The sequence below is a fragment of the Balearica regulorum genome, chromosome 4 (genome assembly GCF_011004875.1).
Source record: "Balearica regulorum gibbericeps isolate bBalReg1 chromosome 4, bBalReg1.pri, whole genome shotgun sequence".
NCBI lineage: Eukaryota > Metazoa > Chordata > Aves > Gruiformes > Gruidae > Balearica > Balearica regulorum.
The window spans coordinates 40,457,591-40,474,997 of NC_046187.1; the positions used below are offsets into that span (position 1 = coordinate 40,457,591).

Sequence of the window (17,407 nt, forward strand, 5' to 3'; positions counted from 1 at the left end):
TCTGACTTTATGGGTTACTGTGATTGAAAAAGCTTTAAGAACATCAGCTGACATACAGATTCTTGTTTTGTGCAAATTTTTTCATTACCTTGATAGCTATCTAAAGAAAACGAACATTGCAGTGGATAAATAATATATATATATACGCATTTGTTTACAATGTATGTATGTCAATCACAGCTTAGAACCATTTTAAGTAGCTGACAAAGGAATAGTTTTTGAAATGACATTTTATTATTTCTCTGGGTTGCTCACTGAAAATAGTAACTTTTGTTTATAGTGTATTTCAAGGCAGTTCCATAGTATTAGGAAGACATTCACTAGAAGAAGTATTAGAAAGAAGTTCAAATTACAACATTAATTTGTTGCAATGGAAATAAAGCAACATGGAAACAAAGTAACTGTTTGCTCAGTGATCTACCAGATCTCTCTCTTAAGAAGTCTAAGAGCTCCAAAAGAATACTAAATATTCACCACAGTATTAATAAAACAAGAAACAAGGCCTAATCTGCACTAAGAAATTTTACCAATAAGCCTCACGTTCCTTCAGCATAGCTCTGAAAACATGCATGTTCAGTGTTTGCTCCTAATGAACCTCCCTAAATTTCAATGAAAAAAACAGTTCCTCAGCTGCAATTTACACCGGCACAGTGTATTCATATACGTGCTCAAATATCAAATCTCTGTCAGCATATGGCCAGAATAGTATTGCCAAAGGAGTAACCACCCTTTTTGACCACCACTACCAAAGTGAAGAAACAATTAGAATACTGACTTTACTCCATCATTTGAAAGTTTCCAGGTATTTTGAAAAATACTTCTTTTCCTATTCGCCTTCTGTTAGCATACAGACCTGCCTGCAGATAGGACACTAACTGTCTGCTCTGCTCCCTGCTAAAGGTGTCCTTAGTCTCCGGGTAAGAGCTGGAGCAGAGGTATATTTGGGAAATTCCATAAAGTTACATTTGCAGATACTGCAAAGAAGTACTGAACATCCTCTTGTTGCAACCAAATGAGGAAAGGAAATGTGTTGCTCTCTTTCATCAAGTTTACTGCAGCAGTAACACCACCACATCTGTTGCTTTTCTCCAAGTTCTCTGCTATTATATAGAGCTCATCTGGTACTGCGTTAACAATACTGTGACAAACGCTTCTGGCTAAAACACATGCCAAATATCCAGGAACAAGTGACACACTGAAACAGTTCATATTGATACACTGAAGAACTTCCTTATAAAGCATATCCATTACTTTCTAAATCTGATAAGGGTACAAAGAATGTTCATTTTCCCCCTACTCGCAAGTTACCTTTTCTGTAGCCATTGTCTAACTGCCAGATAAACAGCTTCATAAACTAGGGAAGCTAATGACAGACAAACTCTTGAGGAATCAAAATTAGAGTCATAAATCTGTTTCTGTGAATATAAGGATCTGTGAAAACAGATGCAAGCTCGTCAAGAAGCCTTATTTTCCCACAGATGCAAACAGCACTATCCCTGATATTATATGTCCTAGCAATGCATCAACCAATAGATATTATTCAATGTTCAGTTAATCGTTAACAGTGCAACTTCTTTTATGCACTCTCAAAAAAAGGCTGGGAGTCAAAAGATGAAACATTCTTCCTTATGTGGCATTCCATCACCTAGGAAATCCTTTACTACATATTGACTGAATGCAACGCAAGTGTCCAAGTCTCCACAGAACCATTGTCACCATTGTTTGTCCAAAAAGTAGCTGCTCTTTTATGCACTTTCCACTTTAGAACCCAGGCAAGTATTGCACGTAATTTAAGAAGCCTGTTTCATCTACTAGTTCCATAACTATTCTTAAAATATTTTAAATTTGTATCAAAATCACATTCCACCATCCTTTGCTCATTTTATGCGCTGCCACTCAATTCTATGTAGCTGGTCAGGAAACACCTTCAAGAAAGCAGTTAGTTCCATTCACTCCTCTTCAGTCTTCCTGTTTCACAGCCAGAACCTGCACTAGCTGGTTAAATCCTACAGGAAAAAACCCAATCACTTGGTTGCCAGAAATGACAAGGCACCTTTACTGATCTGTTCAGTGTTTATGTTTATGATGGCAAGGTAGCAATAAGTCTGAAAAACTGCACAAAGGGGAGAAAGCAGGTAGGGGAAGTTAGGAATTTCCTCATGAATTCCCTTAGTTATGTCTCAGAGAAGTGGTGGCATTTCTCCACAAACACACGGCCATAGAATGACGAAACCAGAGACTCTCACTGTAGCGCAAGTCCTCCTGATACAACAAGCACAGTGCAGTCATACTGCAGGGCAGACATGGCTAGGCAAATACAAACACTTGCTGAAACAGTTATGCCATCTCTTTTGGCCTCATTCAGCCTCAATAACAAAATAAGAATAATACTACTATGGAAAAACAAGTATTCCTTTTGAGTTTTTTAAACTTGCCTTTGGGTCGTTTGCATCAAAAAGCCCTGTAGAAAGTCCAATCAACAGTGAACTTTTGCCTTTATTTTTTGCTGGTGATATGGAACGTGAACGAGGTACAAAAGGCTCTTCCTGTGAAGACTGAGCTGACAGAACTGGTGAGGCTGTTGGTACAGCTGTGGGCTGTATTACCCTCTGGAATAAGGGTTCAGGTTGCACAGAGTCACTGGAACAAGTTTCTGATGTGGTAAAAGAAAGTCCGTTACAAATCTAAATAGATTAAAAACCCCAAAGTCTTAAGCAAAAGGTAACTAAAGTGAATAAACCTAACTCATTTCTGTTGTGCAATTGAAGGGGAAAATAGATAGTGCTGTAAAAATTATTAAAATGTCTTTGGATTATTTTAGTAAATACATTATAAAATTAACTTTCAACTTTTTGAGAATATACAGCCCTCAGCTATAGCCTGTTCTGTTCTCATGCCTTCTAGTTTCTCGTTATCCAGTTCATGCCTGAAATTATAGTGTCATCCATTTTCATCTGTTGCTCCTTGCCTTAAACTAGATTTCTTCAAAGCTACCTCAACATAATCCATGCAAACACTGGAAATAAAACCCTCAGTTTGCTTAAGCCACCCAAATATCACCAATGATATCTGACAGTATTGCCAATGTATTTTCTATTCTACTGTAAAATATGCAGACCTTCAGAAGTTACTTCAAAGATCTCCAAGAGCAAGCAATTCTTCTATGCAATAAAGATAATATTTTATCATTAGCAGCTACTTAAAACATTATTTTTCCCAAGCTGCAGCTTAATATTGAGATGTCTATAAACAAAGCAATACTTTTATTAAGTATTTTTTAAAAGGTTGTAACATTCAGAAACTTGACATTCACTTTCAAGTATCAGTGTGGGCCGCTGCCCTGTTCACGTATACATAGCATAGCTTTGTTGTTACATGTTTTCTTCCAAACTGGCAAAAATAACAATTTGTCTTCCTAATCCATAGGAGATTTGCTTTTTTGAAGTATGAATTAAAAAAGAAAATGAAAACAGAAAATGTGCTCTTTCAGGGTTAGTGAAGAAGTGAGAAGGGGTGGCTCAAGTATTCCATGCTGCAGCTACGATAAACAAAACAAGAGACTTCAACTGACCTGGAGCTTCCTTTTGTGGATGCACCTTGTCAAGTACTAGTTTCTCAGAAGCTGCCTCATTGTCATGTTGTGACCTATTATAAAATACCACATCCAGGGGAAACACCGTGTAAAAATATTCATTAGTCTACTGGAAACCATCACCAAGTGCAGTAAAACTAACATGGTAGACAAGCAATGAAGCTTTAGCTAAGCTTAACATTTTAATTGATGTATCTAAACCCTACTCAGTTAAAGCTAGTTGTTTGAACTGGAAAGAGGGATAAGAAGAAGAGAGTACTTACTTATCCTCTTTCTCTTTTACCCACACTTCATTAACAGTGATGGGAAATTCCTTACTCTCCTTACTCTGGTGCTTTTTATCTTCTGTTTCTTCCAACATCTCTGCTTCCAAATCATCAGGCTCTAAAATTAATAAAGTCATATACCTTATTAAAAATTAATCCCCATCAAACAAAATGACAGAGGAGAGACTACGCATCTTGAGATTACACTTAAGTCCTTCAGCTTTAATAATTTTCTGCATTTTGCAGAAACAACTGAAGTTTTGCAACCCCAGAGTTAAAAGTTTGTTTCTGATACAAGAAAAGTATCTTAAAGCTCCAACAAACTATGTCTTCTAAAAACCTCAGCAGCATTCCCCCAGACATCAGCAGAGTGCTGGTATCATATAGGGGAAAGGATTCCAACACAATTGATGGGGTGAAACAAAGAAAAAAAAAAAAACCCCAAACACAATCAAAAATTTGAAGCACTTTAGAATTCCACTTGTACTTCAGAGAGTTTTCTATAAGCCACAAAAAAAGGTTTCTGGAAACTTACAAAATACGTTAGTGAATCAAATTACAACACAGGCATAGAAAGCACTTGGTCCTACTTAAAAGGTGGTAAAAAAAGCTGCACATTACTTATGGGAAGATACAAAACTATACAGGATCATGACTTCCCTCACTGAATTGGAAAACAGACTGTAATTAGAATTACTAATGAAATAACTTACCATCCAGCATAACAGGTTGGTTCTGCACCTGGGTAGGTCCAGCTCTTTGAGATTCTTCTGATATAGTCACGTCAGACTCTGGGACACCAATTGGTACTGAAGATTGAGCTCCAACAGTAAGAAGAGCTTTCTCTTCCTTCTTCTCTTTTACAATTACAGACTGATGATCTCCTTCAAGAAGTTCTGCAGTACCTAACACAAAATTATTCCATTATTTAAACAGTGCTTTAACAGTTTGATAATAAACTACAATGTGACTACAAGGTAAGTTGAGAATTTTTGTTTCATTAAAGGAAAACTGAATAGAAAAGTTTGCATGCTTTTATTATAACTATGATGAAGAAGAAAACAAGAAATATTAAAATTTGAATTTTACTTGCTACATTATCATTAGTAAAAGTTTATACTTGGAATAAACATAAGTCCTTTAGTCCTTGGAAAGGACAAAAAGCAGGAGCTGACCAGAAAAAAATAATCCATTGATACGGTCACATGCTAACAAGAAGGCTATAGGACCTATGTAATACAATATATAGGACCTATGTAATACAGTATTCAGTTGACGACATCCTGTTAAAAACCAGACTGTTTCTATCAAAAGTACAAGACTTTTCAACAAAGTGAAGATCCTTCCCTTTCCGTACACCCCTCTTAATTTCTTACCACTTCACTGAGTTTGAAATATTTTTGTGTCTTCCAGTATCAGCTTGTGCTGACATTTAGAACATTTAGAACTGAGGCAACACCCAGAAGCGGAAAGCAAGAGTGAGGATAGAACATGCTTCTGTGACTTCAAAATTGTTTTCAGTAAACAAACCGGCAATCTGGCACTTCCTACACTTGCAGTGCAGGTAATTAACAGGTGTGGTTACCATTTATTACATCTAGTTCCTCGAGTAGGTCAGTATGCAGCTGCAACTCTGCTTCTCCTAGGATCTTCAGGACTGAATCAGTAGGGCTTTTGCCCCAGACTTTCCTGTGGGGTTCACCAATATCTAATCTAATTACTTCCCCCAGAGTTTGTCCTGTTGGGACACAAACACAAATAGAGAAACTTTTAGAAATTAGGAACTTTTATTCACTTTCTATATAATGAACAAACAAACAACCTCCACAAAAGTAAAAACTACAAAGCCAGACTCACGCCACCTTCACCCCAAGTCAAGACAGCCTAAAGAGTGTCCTCAAAAGTCTAAAGGTTTTCTTCTGCCGATTCCATTTAATAACCAGAGTTATTCAGCGCCAGTTATGATCTGCAACTTAATAGCAGCAGGAGATCTTTTCAGCAATTCAGGCACTCCAAAAGAAAACTACAGGAAAGGTTTAAAATTGGCATGACATGGCCTTAAATTTACCTGAAATGGGAAACTAGAAAGTCTCTTGTCCTGCTATCCTTTGACATTTGTTTCTGTTATTTTTCCAAGGAAAACAGAGGATATCAAGCAACAAAGAAAAATAGAGCAAAAGACAAACTCTCTTTATCTAATATCCTAGTCGTGTAACACTGCTATGCTATGAAGTAAGTCTGTCACATTCTCCATGATTAATTATTTCTACAATGTGAAACAGACCCTTAGTAAGACATATTGAAACCAGGAAAAAGGTCTTCCACTCAAAAGACCAGGCAAGGCAGACAGAAAATTTAAAAAGACAGGCTTGATTTAGAAAAAAAAGAAAAAAAGCTAAGATTGATGAAGGGCACAATAAAAGTAACAGATATAAATGGAGAAAACCCTCAGGTTTTATTTTTTTACTGATAACATAAAAGGATTTTGAAGTGAAATAAGAAACTTTCATATATTTTAACTGTTTTTATTCTTTCTGTTAAATTAGTGCCTATTTAAGAAACAATTACAAAGAAAGCTCAAAGAAAGTAACCATGCATTTAATCAGGTAACTATTTGCTGAAATTAGGGAATTATTTGTTGAGTCTCCTGCAGACCAATTAATTACTCAGCCTGTGCCTTATTCTTTATCCAAGGGAATACATAACCACCTGTTTTTCAGAAGCAGATGACACACAACCAGCAACAAGATGATAATAATAAAGAGTACTTGCTTTATAAAATCTGACACTACACATGGTAAACTGATTTACTAATATCACAGTGACAAAAAAAAGTACTTACTGTCTGTTCCGGACAGAGAATCTTCCATTGATAACTGGGCTAAAGGAACTACCAACTCAGATGCCCCAGGGTCCCATTTTTTGCGATCTCCTATAAGTGGATGGTCACCTCCTCCTTGTTCCTTACCATCCTCAGACCCAGCTGAATCAGAGATATTTTTACACTCCATTTTTTCTTTCTCATCTTCTTGAGCTTTAAGATTTTGATTTAATCTTCTCAGTATTTCTCGTTTATTCTGAAATAAGGGTCAACATATATCACTTAAAATAGTACCTTTCTAAAAAGAAAAAAAAACCCTAAATGAAACCGAATAAAATTTGACATACTTGCATTGCAAAATCTGGCTTTTTTATTTCCACCTCAGCTTCCTGGATGGCAGTTACATTTTCATCCTTCAAGCCCAAGAAGCATGAAATACAATGTAGAAGGACATGTCAGAAAAAAATAATCTTGAGAATATTAATAGATGTAATAGTGACAAATCACCTCTAAAACCTTGTCATTGACAACTGCACACAGAGTGAAACAGAACATATGATACTTCTGTTTTATGGGGCTTCCCAAAGACAGAATTTCAAAGGCAGTTTCCGTCTTTGAACGTTCACTATCTGAAAGTGATAAGCAAGTGAATCAGACTCAGTCTAAGCAGACAAGTGAAAGTTCAGAGCATGAAACATGCAGAGATAAAGCTAGGTATGACTTCTACAGCAAAATGCCACCAAACTCCAATGCTAGAAATGAAGTAATTCTGTAAGAGAACTAAAAAGTGGCAAGGACAGAGTCAAGGAGCATCTGTGAAGAAAAGCAGAAAGGAAAAGAGACAACTTTAGTGATATGTAAAATAATCAAACTAAAAATTGAAGGCAAAAATGTAGAAATTATAATCTTTGTGTACAAGGCTTGTCTTCTCCAATTGCTCTGTGTACTAATTTTTAGTTATAGTCACCATCTTGCATTACTGTAGACAAATTATCCACATGGAAAAAAATGTGCTAATGATTTAAGTGTTTGTCAAAACATGATTTGTTCATTTTTCCAGCTATCAACTGACATCTTTCAGTGTATTACATTTTATATATGCTATTTAGCAGTAAGTTTCACTATATTCCCACAGTCATAGCTTTCAGGGTTGTATACAGTATATAATCCCACACTACACTGAAATCCAGAAATAGCTTGGGTAAACCCACAAAAGTTAGCATCCAAATTAACACAGACTGTGTTAAAAACTGAAACCGTACAATGATTCACTCATATGCTCAGTTTCACAATTGTTACTTAAATCAAATGGTGGTAGTCATGGTAAATGTGTAAGCATTTACAGTATCAGGATCCAAAATCACAGAAAACAGAAATCAGGAAGCCTCTAATACTGTTTTAGACAAGGAGAAGAGACAAAACTATCAGATTCAAGACTCTTAAACTTTATATTCTCTGTTAGATTCAGCACATATTTTCAAACTCAAGAATTAATATAAAATAGTCCTACATTCAAAATATGTTTTCTCACTTCCACCACGTTACAAACTCCTTAACTCCCCTCTTCAAAAGGCAGATGAAAATGCTGGTTAGTTGATGTCTTCTTCTACTAATCATGACTGCCTTGATCAAAATTGAAACTGCAGCCTAGGGTTCATCGTAAGCCATTTTGTTCAAAACTGACTGAAATTGAGTTTCAGTGTACAGAGGTATTTCAGCAGCTTCCAAGTTTTGGGTTCTCTTTTTTTTTTCCCCTCCTCTTTCCCTAATTAGAAGAAACAAGTATCCTCAATGATTTTTTCTACCTAATCTACACATTCTTCTAAGAATTCTTTTTCAAATCAACATTTTTTTTTTTTTTCATTGATTTTACCCTCTTAGTAAAAGTACCTACCACACCCACTTCCTTCAAAGCAGAAGTCATAGAGATGACCGGTGTCCCGGCCTTTACTGGAAGCTGTGGCTTAGGAAGAGCTGCTCCAGGCTCTTGCATTCCATGTATAGGACTGTGCTCTGTAGCTCCCGCATGAAAAGGCACATTAGGATTCTTTACTCCTTTCGCTATCAGCTGCGTAGATTTAATTACAAAAAATTATATCAACAAATTACCTTTAAGACTTTTCACATTAAACACAGTATTATCAAATAGGCTCATGTAAACCTTAGAAAAGCACAATAATGCCACATTTTCACACAGAAGACAACTGCCAACTGCACGTGAACTATTTCCAGTTTATGAGCTTCATAACATCCTGGGTTTTGTAGCGAAATATTACTAGTTGGACTTCTCACTCCACAGCACACAAAAGCAAAAGAAGATTAACTTTGGTAAGTTACAGATCATTAATAAAATACTGGAGGTGATCCTAATGAGTCTTAGGTTTGACATGCTTAAATTCTCATACCAAATTCTTCATTTAAGTATACCTAAGATTAGGCTGCTAATAAGGGAATTCTGAGAGATGCTCTCCTCAGTTTCAGAGAACAAACTAATTATCTAAGCTTGAAAAATCACAGTATGGAATTTTAGTTATACAAAGATATTGCACTACATACTTTCTGTGTGTAACAGATTTATTTCTTACATGTTCTTCCCAGGCTCTTTTCTCTCTTTCATATGCCTCCTTTCTCTTTCGCTCTAACTGTTCTTTCAGAACTGCAGCTCGAGCATTTGCTTGGGCCTATAGTAAACAAAGAAAGAAAAAAGACCAACTTAAAATCATGAAAAGCATTAGTACCCCATTCCATGGAACAATTTAAAAAGAAACATTCTTGGATTACTTCATCCTCCTTCCTCTCACCTATTACTGTGTAAACTGTGAAAGGAGGACTCCACTGACAATCAAAATCACCACACAAGTATAACAACTGACCTTCTAGGTTGAAAATAATGGCAACTTCTCAAAATTTAATTACACACCTTGATTTGCATGGTTATATTGTTAGTGTACTCTTAAACAGAGTAATGTAAAATTAAAATCTCCATTTAAAATTAGTTTTGAAGCCAAATGTATTAATCACAAAATATTAAATATTCAGTTTAAACTTTACATCCTTACTCAACATAAACACAAAAAGCTTCAGTTGCTTTTTCACCTCTAGTTTTAAAGTTAGGCATGAGGTTAGCTTGTTTTCACATTGCTCTTTGCAGATGATGGGGAAAAAAACCCCATAGAACAGATAGAGTAATACTCGCTATGCATTGTATGGTACAGATAGTTATTGATATAAGAACACCACATGGAATAAAGTTCCAATCAAACATTAGATTTCTGTGCAACACATTTGCTTTAAATGTACTTCATCACAGGGGTATATAGCTCACTTTCCAATCCACATGCCAGCACATGTAAGGAGTTTCACCTTCCTTTATTCTTTTAACTAAAATAAAGTTGTTATTTAAGGTACATCTTCCTTCCCCTTTCAGTATCAAAATGCTATTTTAGTTATACCAAATTGCCTTTGGGACTAAAGGGAACTCAGAGAAAAATCTAAAAGACAAGGATGGGAAAAATCCTTGACTTGCTATGCTATGTCACACTATATTTGAAAATTACTGAGATTGAACAGTTGAACAGAGTTGTTGCCTCAATGCAGTTAAAATAAAAACCTCTTGTAGTGGATGTATGAACAAACTACTGATAGCAAAATGAAATGTAAGAAACTTCATGCAATATGAAAGAAATTTGAAAAGAGTAAGTTCCATCTCCTCCCTCCTCACAATTACCTTCTGCGCTTCTATCTTTTTGCGTTTCAGTTCTGCTTCCTCACTTGATTCTTGTCCATCGGAACTGGCAGCTTCATTCTGCAAAGCAAAAGTCCTCAAAGAATTATCATTAATTCATGTATTTAAAAGCTTAGTGATATAAGCAACTAGTCAGATCATTTGCACTGATTGTATGATTAACATGGATCATAATTTCACTAGGTAACTCCTCACTCAAAAGTAATGTCTACTTGGACAGAACTTCATCTTTGAGATTTGGAGGGGGAGGAAGGGTTTTGTTTGGATGTGTTTGGTTTTTATTTGTCTGGTTTGTGGGGTTTTTTTCTTATTGTTTTAAAAGATATGAAGCTTTTACAAGCCAGGAGGAAAGTAATGTGCCTACTATTGCACGGGAAGTGATGAAATGATGCTGGGCACTCAGCTGCCACCCCTCATCACTGCTGCATGCTCTGCAAGTACGGCATATGTCCTGGTTTCAGCTGACAGAGAGTAAATTTTCTTCATAGTAGCTAGTACAGGGCTATGTTTTGGATTTGTGCTGGAAACAGTGTTGATAACACAGGGACATTTTTGTTATATAGACATGTTCTTGTTGTTGTTGAGCAGTGCTTACAAAGAGCCAAGGCCTTTTCTGCTTCCCACACCGCTGTGCCACCCCACCCCACAGCAGGATGGCTGGGGGTGCACAAGAAGTTGGGAGGGGACACAGACAGGACAGGTGACCTAAACTGACCAAAGGGATGTTCCATACCATACAACATTATGCTCAGTTTATAAGGAGTTTGGGGAAGAGGAAGCGGCGGGGGGTGGCGGCACTCGGACTGATGGCATTTGTCTTCCCAAGTCACCGTTACGCGTGACAGAGCCCTGCTGTCCTGGGGATGGCTGAACACCTGCCTGCCCATGGGATGTGGGGAATGAATTCCTTGGTTTGCTTTGCTTGTGCATGTGGCTTTTATTAAAGTGCCTTTATCTCAACCCATGAGTTTTCTCACTTTCACGCTTTCAATTCTCTCCCCCATCCCGACAGGGAGGAGGGAGTGAGTGGCTGCATGGTGCTCAGGTGCCGGCTGGAGTAAAACCACAACAGCATACAAGAAAGGCTCTGGAACTCCAGTTTCTTCCACTGTACGTGCTCCAAGGAAGGTGGAATGGGTGAGGGGGGAAATGGTAACAAGTTACTGTTTTCAATCTCTGACTTCTTTCCACAGCCTCTGCATGTTCTTACAGAACAGACTGACAGAGTTACACAAAAAAAGTTCTGTCAGGAACCTTTTATTGTTCATGACCAACTTGCACAGGCTTTTTATTTAAAATAAACTATTTAAAAGGCCTATTTAGTAGGCTTCTTGCAGTATAAGAAAAAGATTATTATTAGAAATAATTTGGCAAAACACAAGCAAGAATTTTAGGTAAATTTTGAAGTGAAAATAAAAAAAATAAGGTCATGCCCATCTTGGCTTCAGTCAGCTAAAAGGAAAAAATGATGACTGTAAAGAACACTAGAGCTAGAAAAACTTCAGAAAAATAATTTGACACTTTTCATACGCAACAGAATACATACATATATTCATCTATTGTATATAAAGTAGGATACTACGCAGTAGTGATAGATATAAAATTGTTAATCAACATAAGGAAATAAACATATCTATGACAAGATGTGGTCTGAGAGGGTGTTCCTCTAGAAGTGAACCTCAATGCTAAAGTTTGCATCCGCAGGTCATCAAGAAAAAAAACCCTTAAACTTGGTCTCTGAATTCTGAAAATTAGTTTAGGCCTACTTCCTGAAAAGATATTAATCTATTCTCTGTTTCTTTGTAGGTGGCATGCCTTCTGGGACATGCAACACTACCCCAGGTAAGGTACAGCCACTGGGAAAGAAAGTTAGGTTCCTGATATGCCTACTAACTCACACAGAGAACTAATGTCATGGTCACAGTAACAGTACTTTTATTTGACTTTACTAGCACAAGCAGCCTTGGCCTCCAGGGAACAAGTTTCTGGAGAGTACCGTTACTTCTGCAGTTAACCATACTGCAGGTAGAGTGTAGGTGCTCCTAATTTTGAGAGAAAGTGTTGCAGCTGCTCAGTGAAAAAACAGAAAGAAATAGTGGAGTACAGCAATGGCTCTACACTGGTAACATTTTAGCACTGTTGTCAGTATTCTAAGGGTACTTATGAGCCACAGTAAGATTTGTTAGGGCTTTGTACGGAGATGACTAATCCCACTGCAGCTGTTTGGAAGCTTGTCCAAAACAGCAAAGGAGACAGAGTTATGAGTGAAAGTAGCACCAAATGCAATTAAGACAATATGTGCTTATGGTGCATCAGCTTAGCATTTTGTGTGAGTCAGCAGTAGCGATAAACTTCACTGACTAGCCTCTACAGTAACTTCATAGGCTCACAAGACCTTGATTTTCCTCTAGCTCCTTAACACAAACTTAGGACAACAGCCCATGTTGGTGCCATGCCAGACCTAGCCACTAGCACATCTTATCAAGTTTGCATAGTCTCCTCAGGTATAGGCATACATAACTTTTGCTCTGGATCATTCACTTTACATTTAAAGGGGCATGTGTTCCTCTTCAATGCACTAAAGTTTTGCACCTCATTCAAGGTACTGAATTTGGCTCTCTCGCGTCTCACCAGTGAGATGCAGTCAAGGTTAAAAAAAAAAAACAAAAAAAACCCCAATTCAAAAGAAGTCACTAATACAGAGAAAAAAAGATACAATATTTTAGCATTAAAAAACCCTACAGCAACGCAGAACTCTGTTTAGCTGGGATGGTGGTCCCAGGAAACTGATACTGGGCACGCTCTTGCCTTACCTGCCCATTCACTATACATAAGATGCATGAAAGCACTTAATACGGGTGTTTAAAGGGGAAGGCACAGGGCAGGAACATTTCCCTTGTTTTAAATCATTAAGTACAATGTGAATAAATAATCAGGTAGTCACTTGAGGAAACCCAAACACTCTACTGAGACAACGGACAGGAAGGGGAAAAACAGACAGGAGAACGAAATCACACAATAGGTTAATGAAAAGATGGGAATAAACTCCAGACCATATTTACTACGTAGATCGCCTCTCAAATGAAACTCTTTTTTAAAAAAGTAAATGGATTGCTTCCAAGGGTGCCTCGGATTATTCATTTGACACCTTAAAAAGTGTTCGCTCTGAATCTACTTTATGAACATATTATTTTGTTTTTGTTGTATTATGAGCATATTTTGGAAAAGTGATGTTTGAAAAAAGTGTATTGATTAAATTGAGCTCATGCCAGGAATTTCAAACTTTAATACACACCTACAGAATCTATGAAAAGAATCGCTTCATACACATTCAGCGTGAGCATTGTCAAAAAGTAAATTCTGGAGAAGTTCCTATAACTAAAAGCAAATAAATATAAACGTGCTAGAGTTTGATGAGAAATTTACATGTCAAATTCAGATGTAACCTTACGTTGTCTTATTTTTAAAACATTATTAGTTTACAGGCACTGAAGCTGCACCCCCAGCATTGAAATAACAGATTTTCAATGTTCTGGAAGAAGAGATGGAAGTACACTAACTGTGGAACAGAATTAAATGTCAAAATTATATGTCTATATATAAAACTGCCTATGAGCAAAGTCTTCCTGTGACCATAAAAGAGTACATCCCACAGGCAACTTCCATAAGTATTTAAGATTATTTTTCAAACCAACCTTCTCTCCACGAAGTTTTGCTCTAATCTGCTGACGTTCATTAAAGTTTTGTAGTCGGATCTGTCTTAATCTTGCCAAATATTCCTAAGGCAGAGAAAGAAAATAAGTTTCAGTGTAACTGAAACTGTCTCCAGTATGGTTAACTTAAAATACCTAAGATTCCACAAAAAAATAAGATGGGTGAAAAAAACCCAAACAAAACAAACCACACTATTACTATCACCATATTAGCATTTACTAATCTCCAGAAAAACTCTCGTCTAATGAAAATAAAGACAACTGGAATGTGTGTTTCCCAGTATTAAGCTATCATTTCATTTTATATCATTGAAGGCTAGGAGCGGTTATATTTATCACAACAGGATTAAGATATACGGAGTCACATCTATGTGTATGCACATTCAAGAACCTTTCCGAGACAGACTGGTGTAGACAACTACTATTTTGATTACTTAAAAACAAACAAACAAACAAACAAAACCAAACAGACCCGAAGTCTAGAACTTTATACAGTAAATTATTTCCTAGGAATTTATAAAGTCCTTTTATTTTGTTACACAGATGAACCATGCAGGGAAACTGGGCACAGTCAAGGTCAAAATAGTGCTATTTGCGTGATGAGCAAAGTGGCAAACATGCGGCAAGCATACCTCTTCCTCCTTGTTTCTGGATTTCCTTCCTCTTGCAGAAATGGGCCTGCCTCCATAGATATCTGCCACGTTTTGCAGTGTACCCTGTTTGCCATTTAATGGTATCAAATTTAAGGTGGCTGGGGCAGTAAAATTATCTGCTTTATCCAGTAACTGTTCACTTATAAGAAACCAAATCCATCAATGATCTGCAGTTGTTCTGAAGTTAACCAATAACCCTTTTTCACGTACATGAAACATATGACAGCAGTAACTAAAATCCTGAGTAGCCAAAGAGAGAGACTACAGCTTTAAGAATATAGTTGCCTTCTCCCTGCAATTCTGACTTTCTCCTGCTATGTTAGAAAGCCTAAATTTTGACAGGCATGAGTTTTTCTACATCTGGATTATATACAAATTGTGGCACAGAGCTGGCATTTCTGCCATTGTTGAGCCAAGCCTAAAATAAAAGTGAAATCTTTTTATGTTCTTAGATTAAGCTTTTTCCACAATGATTACTTTTTAAAAACATACTACAAGTAGCAAACTCAAAAATCTAATAAAATACCTTAAATATACATATTACATCTAACAAGTTGTGTTAAATGCCTATTACATATGCATTCACAGTGTACAGTCTTCGTGAGGGTGACGTACTCAGTGTACTGTCACCAAAAGGATTTCAAACTTTAAGGAAGTCCAATACAAAACAGTACAAGAATCACTTAACTCCAGGTTTCCTGCTTGGATTAAAATTCAAAATATTATTTTGTTCATGATATACCATAAGTCTCTGCTGAACAGGTTAAAAATACCTTCATTTGTTAACTCAACATACAATAAAGACAGTAAGCATACATGTGATAGTTACATGGACCTTCTGCCTTATAAAGTATCAGGGCTTTAGCTTTCTGAAACCTATGTGTAGAGAACCATCGGTAAGTAAATACTCCTGTTAAGTTCTTGATAGGGAGGATGAATACAAATATTCTGGTTAAATACTCTCTCAGATTGAGCAAAAAATCAGTAACTCAAGGAAACAGCACATTTCTTTACTCCTGTGGTTTAGTGACTGGGGGATCAGGGAAGAAATTAAAGGAACCATCCTGGGGATAAGAAGTAGCACACATTCATGAGGACTCCATGAATTCTGGTTTCAGCTTGAGCATAAGTCATACAAAATGGAAAGGAATATTTTCCATGTTCACCTTTTCAAAAAATATTTGGTTTTATTTTTAACTTTTTAATGCATATTCCTGAGCTTTACAAAAGCTGAGAACGGATTTTTGAGAACTGATTTTCTTTCTGTAGATTGTTAACTTTCACTCATCTGCCTACACTGAAATTTTCAAAGAGCAGGACTCAATGTTTTACAATGCCACACAGATGTAGTGAAATAGCAAATTAGGTCAGCAGCTGTCTTAAAGAAAAGATGACTAAAAGTATCATCAACTCAACTACTGAGTCAAACTTTAGACTGTCACTTGAAAATCAAAATTGACAGCAACTATATTTAACAGAAGCTGGGTAAATTAGTGCAAGTCATTTGACTTCCAAGTCTTTATACAACAAAGAGCTGCATATTAGTTGATGATTCCTACTGATTTCTCCTCTCAGATCACCACAGTCTGGACAACAGTCCCATTCCTACAGGAGAACTACTGCCAGCTAGACAAATTATTTTCCTACACAAATAGAAGGAAGCTGCTGAGAACTTTTCTGCTATCAATGGCAAATGATAGTGCATGAATTTGGAACCCTGGCTTCCTGTTACAAGTCTTAAACATCTGGAAGTTAGTTTTACAACTGTTCAGTAACCTCTCTGTTTCAATAAGGCAGCCAATTAAGAATAAAATATTCAGGCTCAGCTGAATACATTAGAGAAACCTGAGAAATGTTAATCTGAATACTTGGCTATTTTGCATTAATTGATCTCATACATTCAAATTAATGTCAACGAAGTCAAGAACAAAATGGACACAGGTACTACTAAGGACTTGTCTAAGAAGATGCAGCCTTAACAAGGATTGTTCATTTTTTCAAAATTATTTACTGGTCTTGGAGGTTGCAAAAAACCAGAATCAGAGTCTTAAAAGTGGAAGACTCATGCATTAAAACATATATACTAATCTAAGGATTCTTCACCATCAAGGCAGTGAATCAAAGTATCTAAGAATTGCTTACTGTAAGTGAAATAATACCTGAAACAAAGACGGTCAGTCTAATTTCAGCAGCTGACAGTGATATTGTGACTTTATGGTATAGGAATAGTGTGGAGAAGCACTAAAAAACCCAAACTCTCCACATTATGAAAACAGATAGTTTAACCACACAAAGTCCTAGTGCAAATGAGTCATTTCCATGATATCTGTACTGCAAAGCAAACTTCCTAGAGGAATACTGAATTTAGAACTGCAAGCATAAGGAACAAAGAACACTTTGTGACACTGTCCACTAGTTAATTTCTAAAGAGTAAAGACTTTAGAAACATCAACCCTCACAAAGATGGATGTCTTTATAATACTTTCTCAATAAGCAGAATGTGTTTTTGTAAAACACACTACTGTATCTGATCATGACCTGTATTGGTTTAGTCAAACTTCATTTTAGGTTCAAGCTACTGAATACTAAATGAAACTTAATTTTAACCAAAACTTTA

The 17,407-nt window shown here is 36.5% G+C and overlaps 1 protein-coding gene across 10 annotated transcripts in view; it reads right to left on the bottom strand.

Annotated features, from left to right (window-relative positions):
• Nucleotides 1-17,407, bottom strand: part of NEK1 (NIMA related kinase 1) — a 50,483-nt gene that overhangs the window by 8,029 nt on the left and 25,047 nt on the right. For 7 of the 10 annotated variants that reach the window (XR_012835319.1, XM_075751858.1, XM_075751859.1 and 4 more), the window contains 12 exons: nt 14,770-14,853; nt 14,120-14,203; nt 10,407-10,484; nt 9,265-9,360; nt 8,574-8,747; nt 7,027-7,092; nt 6,701-6,935; nt 5,444-5,596; nt 4,572-4,763; nt 3,856-3,976; nt 3,572-3,645; nt 2,436-2,653 (listed from right to left, as the gene is read on the bottom strand). Coding sequence is in view for 9 of the 10 variants with exons in the window: in XM_075751858.1 (XP_075607973.1) it covers nt 2,436-2,653; nt 3,572-3,645; nt 3,856-3,976; nt 4,572-4,763; nt 5,444-5,596; nt 6,701-6,935; nt 7,027-7,092; nt 8,574-8,747; nt 9,265-9,360; nt 10,407-10,484; nt 14,120-14,203; nt 14,770-14,853 (1,575 nt within the window). In the remaining variant the exon portion in view is untranslated. The remainder of the gene's footprint in view (nt 1-2,435; nt 2,654-3,571; nt 3,646-3,855; nt 3,977-4,571; nt 4,764-5,443; nt 5,597-6,700; nt 6,936-7,026; nt 7,093-8,573; nt 8,748-9,264; nt 9,361-10,406; nt 10,485-14,119; nt 14,204-14,769; nt 14,854-17,407) is intronic. The other 3 variants (XM_075751864.1, XM_075751863.1, XM_075751861.1) reach the window with 1 other exon arrangement.